Source organism: Procambarus clarkii, chromosome 93, assembly GCF_040958095.1.
Source record: "Procambarus clarkii isolate CNS0578487 chromosome 93, FALCON_Pclarkii_2.0, whole genome shotgun sequence".
Taxonomy (NCBI): domain Eukaryota; kingdom Metazoa; phylum Arthropoda; class Malacostraca; order Decapoda; family Cambaridae; genus Procambarus; species Procambarus clarkii.
The window spans coordinates 6,475,208-6,496,633 of NC_091242.1; the positions used below are offsets into that span (position 1 = coordinate 6,475,208).

The following is a 21,426-nucleotide window of genomic DNA, read 5'->3' on the forward strand; positions in this document are numbered from 1 at the left end:
CATATATATATGAATAAACATATATATATATTTAGAAATATATATACATGAAGCATTAACTACTAAACTTCTCACCCCTAGAAAAAATTATTAACAATTCTTCAATTACGTTAATAAGATCTTAAACGCCAAGGAATTCACGTGGAAGACAAAAAGAAATAAAAATGAAGAATTACGTCCACATTACACATGGGTAAAACCTTATCGTTTTCATTAGGGTGGTGAGTGTGCGGCCCGAGGAGGGGAAGCTCTTGTAATTCACCGGCTCCACCTGAACATTTAGTTCCGTCGCTTGAATAATTCATGGAACGTTCAACTCAGGCGAATAATTTCGGGTGATGCCACAGCTCCCCCGAGGGCCTGGCAGCTACCGTCACCACCACCACTACCACCACCACCACTACTACTACCATCACCACTACCACCACTACACCCCTAAAACCACCTCACCCCCTAACGCCACCACCACCACTACCACCACCACCACCACCACCACCACCACCACCACCACCACCACCACCACTACCACCACCACTACTACCATCACCACTACCACCACCACACCCCCTAACGCCACCACCAGCCCCATCAGTATCACCTCATCCATTACCATAACATAGACCATCACCCACTATTCCTTCCCCCGCTACCCATTCAATCTCCCTCAATACTATCACCCCCACAAGGCTATCATCTCTAACACACACATTATCCTCACCATCACTACCACTAATTAAACATGAATATTTGTAAACAGTAAATTTATATTATAAACTAACTCCAAGTCTTTGATAAAATATTTACACCTGGCAATTTTCTGTAGCAGTTTACACCAATATTATTAAACAAAAAATAAAGATAAGCAGTATAGACCTTCCATATAAAACCAAGACGTTGCAGTTTTGGTCGCGTGTGTATGAGCTCCTCCATGTCTCGATGCGTGTAAATAATCTTTACAAAGACATAAATGTAACAGATATTTAATCGATAACGTCTTGGTCATCGTAACAAAGAAGCCATTGTTGCCGAACAAATTCAGTCTAAAATTAATGTAATATTCAATGTGATGAAAATAACACTGTGATCATAACACATAACCCATACAGTAATATTGTATCAATGTGATACAGTGTATAACATTGTATCTGTGGGAAGAGGCCAGTCTCCTCAATAAATTAGAATACTTTACTCAGTGGGAGGGAAATATGCTTTCAATCCTAGGGAGATGCTGAGGCGGCCTTGATGTCCTCATCAAGGTATCTACCCAACCTGTCCTCCTAATAGCACCTCATATTTTGACGTATTCGTTACCTCAGACCAAAAACTGTCCTACAAGAAAATGGTAGCGGCTAGCAAAATTTACATAATGTCCCGTTTTCTGTTCGTGGGGTCCTTTGGTCGGTTAGGAAAAGGCACTTTAGTACTTTCTTGACGTTGAGAACGCTCGTCAGAACGGGCTGATTTGTCTTCCGAGGGTTGGGACACAACCAGCAAATGTTGCACACTCTGAGGACCACTGCGCTAATTACCACTGTTGGGATCAGAATCCCCAGTGTGCAGGTAATTATCCATTTTGTGGCTGTGACATATACACTGCACAGTCAGCTAAATATCATCGGCATCGCCTCCAGGGATATGTCATTAACGATTCAACTTTGCTATCCACCTTTCCTTGTTGAAGCCCATTAATTGTGCCACCCCACTTTCCTGGAGGAAAATCACAAAATCGGAGAGAACGCATTTAAGAGCATCAGATTAGCTGTGGCATTCTAGGTCACCCTATTTGCTCACTCATTTACTCACATAATAGGCTGGCACCAACATATTTTTTTATTTCAGTATTCTTTCATTAATATTTTAGCTATAAAAGCAACTAGGCTGAAGTTTTTAAAACGAAGGGATGATTTGAGGTAAATAATTCGAGTTCTTTGAGAACTCTCCTGAAATTCGTAAAAAAGGTAAACAAAGTGTATTCCCGTGTTCCCTTAAGAGTAAACAAGTCAGTATATAACTTTATAGTAAAAATGGATGTTAGTTCAGATTTGATTCCCGGTCTGAGTTAGACGCTTGGGCACGTATTCTAACACCCATTGCCACTCTTCCTTCCACCTAGTGCCACTCTTCACCTCATGAGCTTGTCAGCTGTCGTGGGTACTCTGTTTCACTCACCTAGTACTCTGTCGTTAGCAACGGGAGAGCTCGATTAGCCTATCATGCTTAATGCCCCTGTTTTCTATATACCATGTTTCTGATAGTTCGATAATATCTGTTGTTTCTCTACACGCAAGAAGTATACTTAAATCATTTAATTTTCTTTGAAATTTCCTTCTATTTATAGGTGTTAATATTTACGTACGTACCCAACAAATGAGGGGCCTTGATAGCGTTTCGGATTCGTAGTCCTGAGGTTCCGGGTTCCATCCGATGGAAATGGGCAGAGTTTCTTTCACTCTGATGCTCCTGTTACCTGATGTAAATATCTGGGAGTTAGACATCTGCTACGGTCTGCTTCTTGTGGGTGTGTTAAAACTTAGACTATAATCCAAACTAACAATGAAATTTAATATTATAGAAAGTTGATCAGACATATCTCTATTTCTTAAACAATCTCTAGTGCAGAAATCAGTTACCTGTGGTTATAGCAGTCTTGTACACATTTAACACATTGAGAAATATACTGGAGTGTTGTTGTTTTACACTTAGCTATTCAGAACGAAATGTCCATGAAGCACGGGTTATAGTGAACCCATAAATATAACTGGGGTCCTACCTCCAATTAATACATTTTTAATAGATACTAACCACACCGTTGACGACCTCGACCTCATAAAGCATCCTGTTATCTACAAACCCCAAGTAATCCGATCCGTCTCTCCCATTACTTGGAAACATTTTCTTGCCAACTTGGAAAAATATGAATCCGTGTTGCTAAGAACATTTTTCAGAACTCTTGTCCCATGGGCATGAGGAAGGCAGCCAGGCCAGGGTAATATAAACTTTGTTTTATCTCTGGGGATATATATTATTCTTGCAAGGGTCAATTTTGTTTGTCATACTTAAAGGGGATGCCAGCGTGATAGAAGGGGGAGGGGAGGGGTGAGAGGAAGGGGAGGGGGAAGAAAGGGGTGGATAATTAATTGAGGTAGGGGTCGGTGAGATGGAGACATGGTTAAATGGAAGAGAGGATATTGAGAATGAGAGGGGGGAGGGGATGTAGGGCAAATGAGGGAGGGAATGAGGTATAAAGGGAAAAGGGAGAGGATGGATGAGACAGGTAATTTGAAGAGGTTGAAGGATGTAGAGATGATGATTTGATTGATGCCATCAGAGGCGACTACTTTATTGTGCACCTGATCATCATCCTGTGAGCGGTAACGCAAAAGAGGGTTACAGAGGGCACAAAAGGTCTTAATCAGACCTCATTGGAGATTTTTACATTAACAATTATATCTAACCTGTACACCTTATAATTACATTTATCAGCAAGTCACATAATTTATTTCTTACAATATCTAAATACAAATAATTGCCAACACAACCTAAATACCTAACCTAATATAAGCCTAACTATAAACCAAATTTTAATATACGATATTTATTGTATTTGAGAAAATAGCTTTTTTATAACATTACGTTATTTATGTATATTTTTTTCGGAGTAGGCCGCTGTTTGCACGAGCATACGGACCAACCATAAGGACGGGTTGGTCGTCAGTCAACTTTTCACCGTTGATGGCCCCTGCTGGTGAGAGCGAGCCTCCAACCACTACCGACACTTTCTTATTTAGTAGCTGCTCAAAAAGAATGGGTCAGTCCTTCGCACGGGGTTGAGTGTAGAGCTGGAAGTTGACAGTACTTTCTTGCTGATGTCAGACAAGTGTTTGCCAACCGGCCTATCAGGTAGCGAGAACGTCGCTACATATTGCCACAATGCGTCTCATTTGCTAAAAGTGGATAATATACAAGAGAAACGCTAATTCAACGTCGGATCAACGTCTTCAACGTTGATTTTACGTGGAAACAATGCCATTCTTGAATTTTGTCCCCACTGGTAATGGAACAATCAAATTACAGCCTAGAAAGAAAAGAGCAGTGTTAATATTCTACATATTACTTGATTATTAATTTATTTTGCATTACATAATGTATCGAGCTGAATGTATTAGAATATAATTATAATTTTGGGTGTGCTGATGGAAACAGATAACATTGATGATGGGGATAAATGCTTTTTGTATATGGGACACAATACAATACATCTGTAGGCACAGAAAAAATACCATGCAGTACAGCTATTGATATTGTACATGTCTAGGAATCCAGGAACTACAGTTGAGCTGGTTCAAAAAGAGAAGAGTGGTGGCAGTTTGAGGCTGTGTGTGCCGGCAGTGTTTAGATTCGCGGTTGTAACTTAATACGAGCGACTGTGACGTTAGCTCATATTGGCCTCGTAGAGAGCAACGCAGGACCGGGGAAATGAACCAGATTGTGATTTAAGAGGCCTGGGACCGAGGCATGAAGGGAGACGAAATGCCTAAGAGAGCCAGACAAAGCCTGGGCATAAAGAAGGGAACAGCTCCTGAGGACGGTATAGCTACATTGAAAATAATAATAATAATGTTGCTGCACTTGAAGCATAGAAAAAATCTTCTGCTATAGGGCTTGATATTAACATAGGTATATGGCCATTTGTGCAGCTATCCTAGACTATATGCAGTGTTAAATAGTTTGTCAATACCTAGCTAGATGATACTAAAAGCTCCCCATCTCACAGGATGATTAATCATACACGTGATCAGCAGTCTACACTGTGGAACTAAGGATGTATTATGAGGATATCCTCAAGAACGCCCGAGAGTATAAAGTAGCTACTATATTAAAAATGCACCATCTCGCAGTATCGTTAGTCATACAGGACTGTAGGACTACTTAGGAATAATTTATTATAATTGACAAAATACTCTGTGGAACTTTTACTCCAGTGGCCAAGTGAGATAGATGCATGTTCTTACGCTGAGCATCTGGGGGTGACTCTCCCTAAGTGAGAATACATTAAAAGTAAACATACAACCAAATACTTGTGTAAAGGAGGAAATGTATATGTTTATCTCTCAGAATGTTTGGTAATATGTTTATTGTTTGTGATGTGTGTCTATGTATGTATTAACACGATGTACTGAACGGGGTGAGAATAGCTTGAGCTACCTCATCCCTTTGTGTGTATTTTACCTCAATAAACTTATTTCAATTTCAATACAAGCAAATGAGTTTATTTTTATCTTTATTCACTCTATTTTGATTTTACTTCACTTTATTTTGATTTCACTTCACTCTGTCTTGGTTTTGCTTCACTCTATTTTTTTTTTTACTTTACAGTAAAGTATTTTAATTATTGGCTGCTGAAATTTTGCTTGGTGTGGGTTTCGACTCTGAATATGGAATTAGTTTACAGGAATACTATGCTTCATTGTAATAAAAAAAATTAATATAGAAATGATTAAATATTTAAATGTTAACGTTTAAAAAGACTTAAATAAAAGATGGAGAGTTTTTATCATAAAGCATTAGATTTAATAATTACTAAATAATTAAGTTCTTATATTACACACGAACGTATTTATTCTGGAATACGCCATTGGTGTTATTGAATTATGAAAGGTATTTGACAGTGTTGTTAATGTCTACTTATTGGTTTGTCTGAGTTATGACTGGGTATAGGTAGAGTCATCATAGGTAGAGTCTTTTTGCTCTATAGTTGCCTCACTCTACAATAAATTCTCTCTTATAGTTTCGTCTATAGTTGAGCCTGAGGTGCTTGTGATCAACGGTATAGAAGGTCTTGTATGGTAAACCTATATATAGACCAACTGCATCTTGTTATCTTAGGCTGAGTAGATCTGATTTGCGAACTCTCATGGCAGTTATGATGGTGTTACAGAGTCTCCTCTGGCTTGGTGCCTTCTTTTGATAATTATTTACGGCAGTGATGTTAGGTTAGGTCTTCGTGTCTTGTTTTCTAGGCCTCAGGATGAATCGTACCGTTTTCGCTGGTACAAAAACGTGGATTTTAGTATATGCAATTGTTCATGATTTGTATATAGGCCTCCGTTTGCCGTTTGTACTATCATTTTGGTGGATTTGATTGTCGAGGCTCCTGTCGTGAGTGGGTCTTTTCCACTCGTTCATCATGCTTGTTCATGAGGTTCTTGTCATGCATATGTTTTCGTGTTCATTTGGTACTATTTTTGTTTACAGTGTTTGCGTGTCTTGCAATATTTGCATGTGTATGCATGTTTGTGTGCTGGTGTGCATGGCACTGTACCAGTGTGCACTGGCGTCTGGGTGCCTGATGCCACATGCACTCTTGGGAGCCAGCTTTATGGGCATCAGGCTACGTATAAAGTGTAGTCCTTTAAAAGGGTTGAACCGTGATGTTGATGAAGGAGCCGGGTGTGGCTAAAAGGACTGGGGAGATGGGGAGGGTGAGAGGCAGAGTGAGGTAGAAAGGAGGAGGGTAGGGATTTGAAATATGAGGGAGTGGGGAAGAGAAGCGAGGGAGAGTGAGCTTGGAAAAGAGGATTAGATCTTTCGCGAGAAGTGAACCTGCGCATACTGCAATTTGAGAAGTTAGACTTTCTGATGCATAAAACCACCAGGTAAGGCTGAAGCAGAGAAGAATTAATGTTGTAGTTAGGAGGTATCAACAACAACTGGTTACTTCTCAGTAGTCTACTGATTGACCGATGAGGGATTAGTACTACCACATGGCGTCGCTAATATAATGCCAAATGGCTCATGTGAGGCGTCCGTCATTTGGCACGAATAGTCCCCAGTGGAAAAGGAATCTTTAGCATTCACGTTGAGACTGGAGCCACGTTTCAGAACTCTAAAGAAAAGGGACGGGGCTGCAAAATTGTTCATTGTGTTTTGGTGCTAAGATGACGATATAAGACAACATGAAGACTGGTAAATTATAAGAACAACGACACCGGCAGCAAGCGTTCGGGCAGCGATTCATTCCATCGCCAATCTTATTTAAATTCGGCTTTCGCCGCTTGAGTGCACGTTTGGGAAGAATTGTGCCTTCAGGTAAACATGGCGCCGTGTGAACAAGTCGTAACTAAGTTTATGACTAGTGGGACACTGTGCGAGGGGGGAACTCCACCGCGTCTTTGGACATCTGGACGACATTCTCATCAACTTAAATGACATGTTAAAACCAGTGTCTATACATTACATGTTTAGTAAGAGTTTTTACTTGAAAGTAGCAAAGGTATAGGTACAATCAGTAGTAGTTTGTTAGTAGTAAAATTTGTTGCTGGATCAGTAATAGTAGTAGTAGTTGTAGCACCAGCTTAGGTCTTCCAGAGTTCCTTAGGGGACTCAGTATGGTTCAGAGGTATACAAATGGATAAGTATTGTTCATGGATAAATATGGTTCAGAGGTATGGACTCAAAAGTTCAGAGGTATGCCACTAGACTAGTTCCAGAACTAAGAGGCATGAGTTACGAGGAAAGGCTGCGTGAAATGCACCTCACGACACTGGAAGACGGAAGAGTAAGGGGAGACATGATCACTACCTACAAAATTCACAGAGGAATTGACAGGGTAGATAAGGATAAACTGTTTAACACGGGTGGTACGCAAACAAGGGGACACAGGTGAAAACTGAGTACCCAAATGAGCCACAGGGACGTTAGAAAGAACTTTTTCAGTGTCAGAGTAGTTAACAGGTGGAATACATTGGGCAGTAATGTGATGGAGGCTGACTCCATACACAATTTCAAATGTAGATATGACAGAGCCCAATAGGCTCATGAATCTGTACAGCAGTTGATTGACAGTTGAGAGGCGGGACCAAAGAGCCAGAGTTCAACCCCCGCAAGCACAACTAGGTGTGTACAGTCATCTTTAGAAGCAGCACTAACAACAGTAGAAACGACGATAACAAGGATACTAATAGCAGCAAAGAACGACAAAAACAAACAGCGGCAGCATTACAAAAATCCCGCATCATAGAATCAAGACAATCTTCAAAGAACAAAAATTCTTCACTCTCCGTGTTTCCTTGGACAAATAAGACGTTGGCCTTCGTTAGGTAGGCTAGTGCTGGCGGGCAACATTAACATACAGAATTATGGATACCAGCGACTGTCACCCAAGCTCTCCCCTCTCTCTCTCTCTCTCTCTCTCTCTCTCTCTCTCTCTCTCTCTCTCATATGAGTTCCTTCGGGGTATGCCTTCCTGACCACGTCGGGGTTCTCTATCAGCAAGTTTTTATGCTTCTTTCTCTCATAAAATTCTCGAGGTTACTCTCTACACTTTCTCAGAAGAGGGTGCCAGCGTGAGAGTTTTTCACAGCTCTTCTCGGAGGTTTCTCGGCTCTTGATCATTTTGTTTTATCATTTAGTAATTTTCTCTCTGAAAAATCTCCCAGCCGACTCTCAGCTCTATCAAGAGTTAATTTCGAGTTTCTGGTTCATTCGCAAACCTAGATCACAAGTTACCTAAGTTAAGATTCGTTCCCTCAGATGTATATATTTTCTGTTAGGCGAACTGAGGCATCAGGTGAAAGGAAACGTTGCCCAAACGCATCTAACTTGCCTGTGAGAATTTAACTTGGGACATTTCTTCAGTGACCCGTCTACGCTTACCATTGCATCACAAGAAAAATCTTAAGGCTCTCTTGAGTTTCTTTCTCAGATCCAAGCCTTCATATTTACGCATTTTCTTTTCACTTGAAAATTTCCAGTTTCATATATATATACCTTTAAATATCTAATAAAGCACAACGAAACACGAAAGGAAGGAGGTGGTAGGAGAAAAGAACATAGAAACTGTATTGGAGGGGACCTAAACATTCCTTCTAATGTGTTATGTGTGCTTTCCTCCGAGGCTAAGGGTTCCCTTTCTTCCAGCCAGAGGTGGTACTCTCTCTCTCTCTCTCTCTCTCTCTCTCTCTCTCTCTCTCTCTCTCTCTCTCTCTCTCTCTCTCTCTCTCTCTCTCTCTCTCTCTCTCTCTCTCTCTTTATATATATATATATATATATATATATATATATATATATATATATATATATATATATATATTATATCTTCAGACCCTTCTGAAGATGTATTATCAAATACGAAAGTACTTAAGGAAAATCCTGTTTCAATTCTTCCTCCGTTGTCTGACACTGTCACATTTTTCATCACGTTAATTTTCGTGATTTAAACACATATATATAATATTGTCTGTTTTTCTTTGGCGTTGCTGAGTTATGAGGACGGGGTCAAGGAACGGTCCCCAATTACTTTGAGAGACCATCGGGAATCGAACGTCAACCCTACAAAAAGCGCGACGTCTATCATACCTACTAATTCAACTATATAAAGCTGAAGAATCCCCGTCTGATGAAAAAGATAACGCGATTCACAGACCTCGAGAAGACAAATGTAGATACATTTGTATTCTATAGAAATAGATACTATTAATTTATTTCCAACAAAAACATAGAGTCGCGGAATTGTATTTTATTTATTCTCATTTGTATGGTGAATTTATTCATTTATTGTATTAAGATTCCGTGTTAGATATACAAACGCCCATCACTTAATGCAAAACATTTAACTTGCAAAATAGCATCTATTAATTGACATACAAACTAGCTATATATCTTTATTAGTAGATACTTAGAAACATGTATTAATATATGAGTTAAGGGGCAGATATAATTGTGGCAGGTACCAAGGGAATTTTTTATTATTATTGAGAAGGTATATAGAAACAATATACTGGAGAGTTGTGGGAGCCTGACACAACCCTTGTAGTTTCGCCGAGTTGTAACAACCCAATCAGAGAGAAGAAGGACTTGCATATCTTCCTCCCCAGTTCGAATTCGAACAATTCTGAAGAATTCGGTTTATACTTTAATGTTATTATTCGTATCCGAGACAAATACCTTCGAATAAACAAAGACAGAAATGAAAATATTAGAACATCGGCTTGAACCAGCGCCATGATTTACACCAGACGGCCGCCATACCCCCTTGACCACATGTGGTGGCCTATAGGGTTATGGCACGCGTATGTTGTTAACCAGGACGCTGGTTCGACTCCCGTACTGATCCAGTGAGTTTCTCATAAATAGCGTCATTGTGTAATTTAAAATATTTGTAAAATATAAAATCTCTGAATTTTACACAAAATAAAAATAGATGAGTCGAGTGGAGCGAAATGGAATAAGAGCATTAATGAAAACAAAGGAGAATTTTGCAAGGGAAATGAAGCAATAAACTGGTATGGGACCAGAGAGAATGGGACTTGTATTCATGGAATCGGTTGTTAGGAGGATAGGTGGTGTGGTTGATGGGAAGGGTGGTGTGGTTGATGGGAAGGGTGGTGTGGTTGATGGGAAGGGTGGTGTGGTTGATGGGAAGGGTGGTGTGGTTGATGGGAAGGGTGGTGTGGTTGATGGGAAGGGTGGTGTGGTTGATGGGAAGGGTGGTGTGGTTGATGGGAAGGGTGGTGTGGTTGATGGGAAGGGTTGTGTGGTTGATGGGAAGGGTGATGTGGTTGATGGGAAGGGTGGTGTGGTTGATGGGAAGGGTGGTGGTGTTGATGGGAAGGGTGGTGGTGTTGATGGGAAGGGTGATGTGGTTGATGGGAAGGGTTGTGTGGTTGATGAGCGGAGGTTAGTGTAGTTGTTGGGAGGAGGTTGGCGTGATTGACAGTAGAGGTAACGTGATTGATGGGAGGGGTAGAGTGGGTGATGGGGAGAGGAGCAGTCTGGTTGATGGGGAACGGGGTTGTGGGATTGATGGAGTAGATTATTTCATTGATAGGGGAGGCGGAACTGGTGATGTTGTTCTGTTGTTCATGTGTTACCGTGAAATCACTTAGTTGTACTCACCTAGTTGTGCTTGCGGGGGCTGAGCTTCGGCTCTTTGGTCCCGCCTCTCAACTGTCAGTCAACTGGTGTACAGATTATTGAGCCTATTGGCCCTCTATCATATCTACATTTGAAACTGTGTATGGAGTCAGCCTCCACCAGATCACTGCCTAATGCATTCCATCTGTTAACTACCCTGAGACTGAAAAAATTCTTTCTAACGTCTCTGTGGCTCATTTGGGTACTAAGTTTCAACCTGTGTCCCCTTGTTCGTGTTCCACCCGTACTAAAGAGTTTGTCTTTGTCCACACTGTCAATTCCCCTGAGAATTTTGTAAGTGGTTATCATGTCTCCCCTTACTCTTCTGTTTTCCAGGACGTGAGGTTTAACTCCCTTAGCCTTTCCTTGTAGCTCATACCTCTCAGTTCTGGTACTAGTCTGGTGGCATTTCTCTGAATCTTCTTAAAACTTTGTCTTGTGTTTAACTGGGTATGTTCTCCAGGCTGGAGCTGCATATTCCAGGATTGGTTTGACATAAGTGGTATACAAGGTCATGAACGATTCCTTACACAAGTTTCTAAAGGCAGTTCTTATGTTGGCAAATCTAGCATATGCCGCTGATGATATGCTTTTGATATGGGCCTCTGGGGACAGGTTCGGTGTGATATCAACCTCCAGATCTTTCTCTCTATTTGACTCTTGCAGGATTTCACCTCCCACATGGTACCTTGTGTTCAGCCTTCTGCTCTCTTCGCCTAATTTCATTATTTTACACTTTCCTGAGTTGAACTTTAGCAGCCATTTTTTTTACCATTCCTCCAGTTTGTCCAGGCCGCCCTGTAGTCTCTGTCTATCTAGTGTGGACGAGTCTCTGGATTAGTGTGGGTGTAGTCTGTCTAGTGTGGATGAAAGTGGACGAAGGTGGTAAGGTAAAGTAATTATCAGGAGAAAGAGCTATTCCATTACGACTATATAGAACGTAGGTGGAAGCATGAATAAATTAAGAGAGGTGTATTAGCCAGGTCGATGAAGGAGCCTAGTGTGTAGCGGTGCAAATAAACACTCTCAAGCTCCATCAAATGAGGAAACACTCTCCCCTACGTATGGTGATGGCGTGAGGGGTATAAAGTATGGGTGTAGAGAGTGTAATGACGCTACTGGAGGGGCTGTTTATATCCAGAAGGGGCCGTTGAGGTTCTGCAAGTGACTGATAAAGTATGAGTTGAGCTGTTAGAGCTTGGATGAGACTGTTACGGTCAAGGTGGGGCTTTTAGGGATCGTTGCGGTGCTGTTGAGGTCTGAGACAGGCCCTTAGGGTCCCGTGGAGGGCCGATCAGGTCCAGGAGAAGGTGTTGAGGTCCTGTCATACGATAAACGCAAGGCAGGTTGACGTTTACGTATAAGTTCCTACCCTCCCCTCTCACCCTAAAACATTAAGCTGTTAAGATAATTGCTTTACACACACTCGGTAGACTTTCCCCCGGCAGCGTATTTTCCGCTCTCAGCGCCCCTTGCCCGGCTAGTGTGTTTACGGCACCTCTGTGCCAGCCGCTTAACTTCCGAATTTTCAGAAATATTCTGTTGTTATGCGAAGCTGGTGTGGCAGTTGAAATTTTATGAATATAATTAGGAGTGATGCCTGGTAAGTGTTGGAGTTGAGGTCATTTGATAGGTGGCGTTTTGTTAGTAGCTGAGCCTCTTGTTAGGTGGTGGTTAGGTAGTTGAGGCTCTTGATAGGTGGCTGTTGCTAGCTAATTATGTTGATGAGGGGCTGCTGTTAGACAATATAACCTCTTGACAGAGGGATACGACAGGAATTAAAGGAATTAGCTTGGTAAATATTTGTTGGTGAACATACTTATATTTCTGTCGCTAGACGAAAGTACAACACTTTTACTGATTTTCTGTGAACTCTGAAATCAAATATTTCTATCAAGTCACTTAGATCAAACAACAATGATCCGAAATGGATGGCCAGATATTTGAAGCTTCTCATTGGTCAGAAAGTAAATGTGCATAAAGTTTTAAGCCAAAATGTAAGAACTTATGTAAAAACATTTGTTAACATATCCAATTATGGAAGGCAGAGCTGAGTACAAAGTAGTGTAGCTCATGATGATCCAAACCCGAAAGGATTCTTCATCTATGTCATTACAAAATTTAGGAAATAACTAGGACACTAATAGTTACTTGATGTCTGTGTTCACAAGAGATACAACTAGGATTGCAGAATGGGAACGGTAAGTGTTAAAAAGAAGGAGAATAAGTTTGTTTTCCCCCAGTGCCTTCCTACCAACACTTGAGTGCATGCTTGTATGTCCATTTACACACACACACACACACACACACACACACACACACACACACACACACACACACACACACACACACACACACTAAAAATATAAAAACTCCAACATTTACAACAGAAAGAAGACAGGAGGAAATAGCCCTGTGAGGTGAGTGTGTCGTGGACCATCGCTCTGTCCTCTGTACCTTAAACCTGCCAAGAAACTCGTGAAACTTTGGTTCGAGAATTCCGAAATACATTTTCCCTATAACCTAAGTGCATGTGCAACTGTTTGCCGCTCCCTGAAAATATAAATGAGTAGTGAAAAAATAGTTTAGCCCAAAATAGTTGCAAAGAGAATGTGGGAGAGAGAACAAATTTGTTTCGTCTTTGTGAAACTCCTCAACACCATCAGCTTTTCATCTTCGAACTCTTTGTGCATGTTGATTGATATGTTTTAATAAGGGAAATTGCATTTTGTATGGCCTAAACGTGTTTGATTTGTTGGTTTATTCACATATAAATATTAATTTGTCAGCATCTCTAAAAACATATTGTCTGTATATTTCAGATTTTCATGTAGTATCTTGTATAGGAAATACCAAACTTTTCTTATTAGCATATATATATGTTTGTGTATGTAGTTGTACATATATGTTTGCACATATTAAGTGCAAAACACTGAAAAACAAACTAATCATATATCTTGTCAGTATTACATTGTCAAGAATATTCCTCCTAGTGAATATCCTCTTCTTGCTAAAGTAGGTTATAGACACCTGTGGAGACCCTGCGGACAGCTGGGACACCTGTGGAGACCCTGTGGACAGCTGGGACACCTGTGGAGACCCTGCGGACAGCTGGGACACCTGTGGAGACCCTGTGGACAGCTAGGACACCTGTGGAGACCCTGCGGACAGCTGGGACACCTGTGGAGACCCTGCGGACAGCTGGGACACCTGTGGAGACCCTGCGGACAGCTGGGACACCTGTGGAGACCCTGTGGACAGCTAGGACACCTGTGGAGACCCTGCGGACAGCTGGGACACCTGTGGAGACCCTGCGGACAGCTGGGACACCTGTGGAGACCCTGCGGACAGCTGGGACGCCTGTGGAGACCCTGCGGACAGCTGGGACACTGGTGGAGACCCTGCGGACAGCTGGGACGCCTGTGGAGACCCTGCGGACAGCTGGGACACTGGTGGAGACCCTGCGGACAGCTGGGACGCCTGTTAAGACCCTGTGGACAGCTGGGACACCTGTTAAGACCCTGTGGACAGCTGGGACACCTGTTAAGACCCTGTGCACAGCTGGGACACCTGTTAAGACCCTGTGCACAGCTGGGACACCTGTTAAGACCCTGTGCACAGCTGGGACACCTGTTAAGACCCTGTGCACAGCTGGGACACCTGTTAAGACCCTGTGGACAGCTGGGACACCTGTTAAGACCCTGTGCACAGCTGGGACACCTGTTAAGACCCTGTGCACAGCTGGGACACCTGTTAAGACCCTGTGCACAGCTGGGACACCTGTTAAGACCCTGTGCACAGCTGAGACACCTGTTAAGACCCTGTGCACAGCTGGGACACCTGTTAAGACCCTGTGCACAGCTGGGACACTTGCCTAGCTAAGAGAATACTGTAAACACTACTTGGGACCTGGAGCCATGATACATCGACAAAAGTTAATAATTATCAAAAGTAGGCGCCAAGTCGGTAAGATTATGTACTAAACATCGACAAAAGACAGACGAGGTGAGGGAGAGGGAGGAAACGAGGGGATGCGATGAAGGGAGGGAGGGGGGGGGTGTAAATGGAAATTTGTGGGGGAGAGCGAGGGAGAGGGGTGGTAAAACCCGGGTTGAGTCCTAGTGATGATAGCAATAACTCGTTATATGTCATGGTGATTGGAGACACCTTGGCGGGTTGACGGTTCTATTTCTATGTCGCTGTGATGCTGGCCACACATTTGGACCTCCTTCCCCTCATCCAGTAGTGTAGTTACAGCTCATCCTGTAATTACACTCTCGCACTCTCAGCCTCTTACACCCTCACACTCATTCGCACCATCCTCTTCCTCCTCCTTCCTTCCGCCTCTCTCGATAAAACAATAATACTTATTTCTAAAGTTTCCTCCATCCTGTTTAATGGAAGAGACAGCGGCAATAGGAACGGAAATTTATCTTTCCCTCCCGCGGTCAACAATGGAACTCGGAGTTCTCGAAAGTAAAAAAATAAAATCTTAACTTTTTTCAAAAGCACAATGATGTTAATTGTATACAATTGTTCCACTGACCTGGGCTCTAGGAGACTCGAACCGTGGCCCCCACGCGTGTGAGGTCGAAACTCTATCGACCGAGCTATTGAGTAGTCTTAATAAGGAAAGTTATTTCCTTATTGTTCATTTCCACGGAAGTGTGGATGACAATTTGTATACAATTGCTTATTGTTAATAATATGTTTAAGCATCCTTATACTGGGTCCTTTTGCTCAGTCGGGGCGTTCTCGGCCCACAAGCTAGGCTCCCAGCTTTCAACCCCAGGCCGGGAAAGCGACGGTTAGGCATATTACCTTTCACCTGATGCACCTGCTCACCTAGCGGTAGATAAATACCCGAGAGGATGACAACTCAATTCAACCAACTACGACCCATTTATTTTAACGAAAGGGAACAATAGAAGAACAGAAGTGCACTTAAACAGCATGAGGCTTGTATACCCAGGTGCATGGGAAATAGACTTACAAGTCCCAGAAGAAGGTGAAGGAAATGTCAGCACTGTGGAGACTGGCTGACCACTCGAGCATTAACACACGGCAGAGTTACGAAACAAATAAGATTCTACTGGGAAATAACAGTTCAGAAGTTATTTTGGATATAATGTTACTGAACCCAATAAACGAGTCAGAAATACTCATCCACCGCCTTAGTAAGACAAAAATGAGTAACACTTAGTAGGCCAGCTGGGGGCTTATATATATATATATATATATATATATATATATATATATATATATATATATATATATATATGTGTGTGTGTGTGTGTGTGTGTGTGTGTGTGTGTGTGTGTGTGTGTGTGTGTCCCTGCGAAAAAAAACAAATTGAAAAACATTGACACAATCATTATGAGCATCCCAACATCACCCCACTCACAGCTACCATCATTATCTTGATCACTATCGACAATTTACCCCTCCTCGTCCTCCCCTCTTCTTCCCCCCCCCCCCCCTCCCTCCTTCGCCCTTCCCCTACACCTCACGACATCCTATAGCCTACTAGGGTCGCCCTCCCTGGAGTGTGTCGACAAATCCCTATCATGTGTCAACATGTGTCATCCCTTCCCTAAGATCCTAGCTGCCAGTGTGGTGTAACTCGGGTCCTCAACCTATTCCCACCAGTTCTTGATTACATTAACCTGGTTGTTAGTGTAGCTGTTTCGGCGAGTGCCTGCATGTCTGCGAGTGCAGACTCAGTACTCACTTCCCCCTTCAGAGCAGGAGAGATTGCTGAAATACAGAGGGAGTACAGAGAACATATACGGCACGCATAGACGCGATAAAACACCTAAATTATTGGGATCGTCTCAAAGCTCTCCAAATGTACTCACTAGAAAGGAGACGAGAGAAATACCAAATAATATACAGGTGGAAGATACTGGAGGACCAGGTCCCAAATCTACACAGTAAAATAACAACGTACTGGAGTGAACGATAAGTAAGAAAATGCAGAATAGAACCAATGAAGAGGAGGGGTGCCACAGGCGCAATCAGAGAACACTGTATAAACATCAGAGGTCCGCGGCTATTCAACGTCCTACCAGCGAGTATAAGAAATATTGCCGGAACAACCGTGGACATCTTCAAGAGAAAACTAGACTATTTTCTAAAAGAAGTGCCGGACCAACTAGGCTGTGGTGGATATGTGGGCCTGCGGGCCGCTCCAAGCAACAGCCTGGTAGACCAAACTCTCACAAGTCAAGTCTGGCCTCGGGCCGGGCTTATGGAGTAGAACAACTCCCAGAACCCCATCAAGCAGGTATTAAGCATATAAGCAAGAGTGTCAGTTTTGTCTTCGATTATCAAACCTTTTTCTCCTCTCAACTAATTATCTTCATCCCTCACTCTCTTCCCCTTCCAATCCTCCTCTCTCATTCCGTTCCTCTCCCTTCCCCTCCCACACGTATATATATGCCATACCTACTCCTGTCACGTTGGTCCTACGTAACTTTCTTTAAATTCTGGTCGAGTCAGGGAGTTCGTACAATTGTCAGCAGGGGCGGAGATATGCCACCATTTGACTTCTTAATCCAGTTGATATTTAGTCAACTCAGGTGTCAGTTGGTGGTAACTTACACTCACGTGTGTGTGTGTGTGTGTGTGTGTGTGTGTGTGTGTGTGTGTGTGTGTGTGTGTGTGTGTGTGTGTGTGTGTGTGTGTGTGTGTGCGTGTGTTTTATTACGTATTATCTTCTGAAGATCCATACTGTCCTAACCAGCTAATTATAACACCTGAATAGGTCGTCGACGCTATAATACCCCAACACAGGTCGTGGACGACCTGTCGCTGTAAAACGGTAATAGTATCCATATTGGCGAGAAAACATATAAAATAACTATTAAACAGGGTCGTTTCCAAGTTTTATTGAAACTGAACTGCTTCATAATAATAGTCTTGAATGCAAACTACCTAATGTAACATAATTGCGTTCAGGGATTCAATCAAAATGAATCTTAAAAGGCGATTGTGCGGAAATGTTCCGACACGTAATTCTCCATTACCGGCAAAGTCCCCAAAATGCGTTTAATCTGGACGAAGGCTTATAATATTTGATGGTCTTCACCCTCCTTGACCCCTTTGGTGTTTGGTGTCACATAAGCTGAACTCTCTTCCCTCCTCGTGGTCGTGCCCCTTCTCTTGACTTAGAGTACGTTAACGTAACGCTTAATACGTCACAACGTACTAAATACAAAGTCATCTCCTAACCAGAAACGTACAAACTTAACCCCACCAGAAACCTATCCTACTCCACCAGACCTATCCTATCGATGCACAGAAAACGCGAAATTTTATGATCCGCTACTGTTCATACTATGTAATTTGTACGTTCGAGACCATAACGTGCAAAATGAGACGTATTAGTTAAGAACGCGAATTGCCTGGTTAACCCCACCAAGCGAGGAGTTGCGTTACATTGTATTATAGCGTTTTGGTTGAGAACCCGATGAAAGGTTGCACGTAGAGGCACTGCAACATTTCAATAAGGTTTCTGCTTTGCTAATGGAGAGATTCGTTGTTGGTAGATGCTGCGAACGCAGAGGTGTGTCGGTGCAGTGGTAGGGTTCCTAGGAGTCAAAGAACAGGCAGTGTGAAAAACATTGTTGGCGTTGACGCAACAGACGGGTCTATTTTAAGGCAACGGTTGCGTACCTACACAACAGACGCGTTTATATTAAGGCAACGGGTGCGTTACTACACAACTGACACGTCTGTTGTGTAGTAACGCAAACAAGTGCGTCACAACAGACACATCTATAATAAGCAAACAGGTGCGTCACAACAGACACGTCAATATAAACATAACGGTACCTGGGGTTGTCCACTGGAGGAGGTAGCGGGCGTGTCTGTGGGATCGAAGTATCGTTTGTCTTTACGTGATATTGCCCTTAAATCTGATTTCCCCTGAGGCGGAATGATGGTTCAACGCCATTCTTAAGCGATAATTTTATTTGTGTGTGCGCGAATTTGCCTTCCTGTATTTGCGGGGAGTGAGGTACGGCTCTTGGGTCCCGCCTCCTCATCTGTCGGTTACCTGATACAACTATCTCTTCCTTGCAGTATCTGGACCATTGTGACAATCTTTTGGGTTCTTTTATTTTCGAGTGATAAGGAGGATAATGCTAAAAGAATTTTGAAGGATATTACAGGAAATAAACTCTAGAAATGGTCGACAAATGGCTGTTGGAATTAAATCGTAGGAAATGCAATGTAATGAAGATAGATGGAAAAAGAAACGAGGCCAGAAGATCAATACAGCATGATAATGATATGCACAAGCATGCTTCAAAGACAGAAGGGACCAGGATTTGTTTTTCTCGTAAAATCACTTTAATTGCTTAGTTCTTATACATGCCATCTTGTCAATTTCTGAGTAACGATTCACCCACGAGTTCCATTTGTATGTTGTATACAGTGTATAGCGTTCATACTAATTTATTACTTAGGTTCCTAAAGGCCTTTTGTATTTTTTTTTCAAATTATGAGTATGTCGCAAAGTCCTCGTGTTAACACATTTTGGTCCTTGTCTGTCTGTGAAGTATGTCGGGGTTTCCTCCTTATTCTCTTTTGACATTCTTATTGCATAAATGTTCTTCCATCTATTCTGTGAATTTATTGCGATTGAATTCAAGTAGTCATTTGTTGATCATTCTTGAAGCCTCTATATTTCTTGCAATATCCTTCATTTCTCTTCTACCTTTATCCTATTCTGTTTTTATCCTCTTCTATTCCTATCCTGTTCTTCAGCATTGATTGCATTCCCCCAACGCCTCCAACGTCTTTAATGCGCTCCAACACACACACACCAAAACACTGGGAGCCATCTCCATCCACAACTTTCAGGCAGGATTCGACAAAGAATTTGAACGTCAGAATAGTTAAATTGTAACGCAATAGGTACATCAGGATAATACGCGGGGCGTAAGAGGCTAGACCTCGCTTTCCCCTGATAATTCCCTCCCTTCCTCCGTCGATACTTTTAGGTAAGTCTTTTTAGGGAAGTACACCGCTCAACACCTGACCAGGTGACAATTAAGCGGACGCGACACGCCGCCGCCGCCACACGAGAGGGAAGCTGGTTTAAGAGTATAATAAACTCACTTTGGTCAGGAATCGAGTCAATTTGTGGCAGTTGTGATGAAAAGGTGGTGAAGCTTGAGGGATAGGTGACGGAGGAGGAATGTGGCAGACGTGGTGGGTTGCGGGGATTGATTGAGGGATTGATTGGGATTGAGATTATATCTATTCGGTCCGCTTCTCAACTGTCAAATGGTGACTGTTACTACTGTTACTACTATTTCCCTCCCCCACACACACAAACCCAGGAAGCAGCCATTAACAGCTGTCTAACTCCCAGGTACCTATTTACTGCTAGGTAACAGGAGCATCAGGGTGAAAGAAACTGCCCAATGTTTTACACCGGCGTTGGGAATCGAACCCCGGACCACAGGATTACGTGTAAGCACACTGTCCACTCAGCCACCGGCGCCCCCATCGGTGTGTGTGTACTCACCTATTTGTACTCACCTATTTGTGCTTGCGGGGGTTGAGCTTTGGCTCTTTGGTCCCGCCTCTCAACTGTCAATCAACTGGTGTACAGATTCCTGAGCCTACTGGGCTCTATCATATCTACATTTAAAACTGTGTATGGAGTCAGCCTCCTCCACATCACTGCCTAGTGCATTCCATCCGTTAACTACTCTGACACTGAAAAAGTTCCTTCTAACGTCTCTGTGCCTCATGTGGGTACTCAGTTTCCACCTGTGTCCCCTTGTTCGCGTCCCACCAGTGTTGAATAGTTTATCCTTGTTTACCCGGTCGATTCCTCTGAGGATTTTGTAGGTTGTGATCATGTCTCCCCTTACTCTTCTGTCTTCCAGTGTCGTAAGGTGCATTTCCCGCAGCCTTTCCTCGTAACTCATGCCTCTTAGTTCTGGGACTAGTCTAGTGGCATACCTTTGGACTTTTTCCAGCTTCGTCTTGTGCTTGACAAGGTACGGGCTCCATGCTGGGGCCGCATACTCCAGGATTGGTCTTACATATGTGGTATACAAGATTCTGAATGATTCCTTACACAGGAATTCCTTGTGTGCGCGCTCATTAATGCTACTGTAGAGGGAACATCGCAGTCGAATCGTCCTTTTGCCTAATTCGTCGCCTAGTTTGTTTTATTACAAAAGCTATTGATCCGTCTAAAATGCTATGTAAGATATATCTTCTTATCTTCTTATCTATCCCATATCTTCGTCCTCCAGTCTGTGGGTATATCCGCTCCTGTATAGTGTTCAATGTTCCTGAGTCCTGGGATGTGATGTGAATAATTGGATGTAAAAGAAAATCAACTTTTTCACAAGTTTAATAATTAACACGGGGGAAGCAAATTTGGTAATTACGAAAATGAAAATTAAAAGTTTTAGTGTAAAAAATTACCTCATTTGGTAATAAAGAAAAGCTGTGAGAAAGAAGGAATGAATTGAAACAATAAAG

The 21,426-nt window shown here is 42.4% G+C and overlaps 1 protein-coding gene across 1 annotated transcript; it reads left to right on the top strand.

The window, feature by feature from the left end:
* The first annotated feature begins 12,841 nt into the window (after nucleotides 1–12,841).
* LOC123746792 (mucin-22-like) lies at nucleotides 12,842–14,792 on the top strand. Its single transcript, XM_045728546.2, has 2 exons — nucleotides 12,842–12,881; nucleotides 13,966–14,792. Exons 1-2 carry the CDS (start codon nucleotides 12,842–12,844, stop codon nucleotides 14,790–14,792), a joined length of 867 nt encoding a protein of 288 aa, XP_045584502.2.
* Nucleotides 14,793–21,426: the final 6,634 nt, after the last annotated feature.

Coding starts and splice junctions, on each gene's coding strand:
- LOC123746792 (XM_045728546.2), top strand. CDS start 12,842: ATGGATGGCCAGATATTTGAAGCTTCTCATTGGTCAGAAA. Junction 12,882..13,965: donor AGCTTCTCATTGGTCAGAAA/GTAAATGTGCAT, acceptor CCCTGCGGACAG/CTGGGACACCTGTGGAGACC.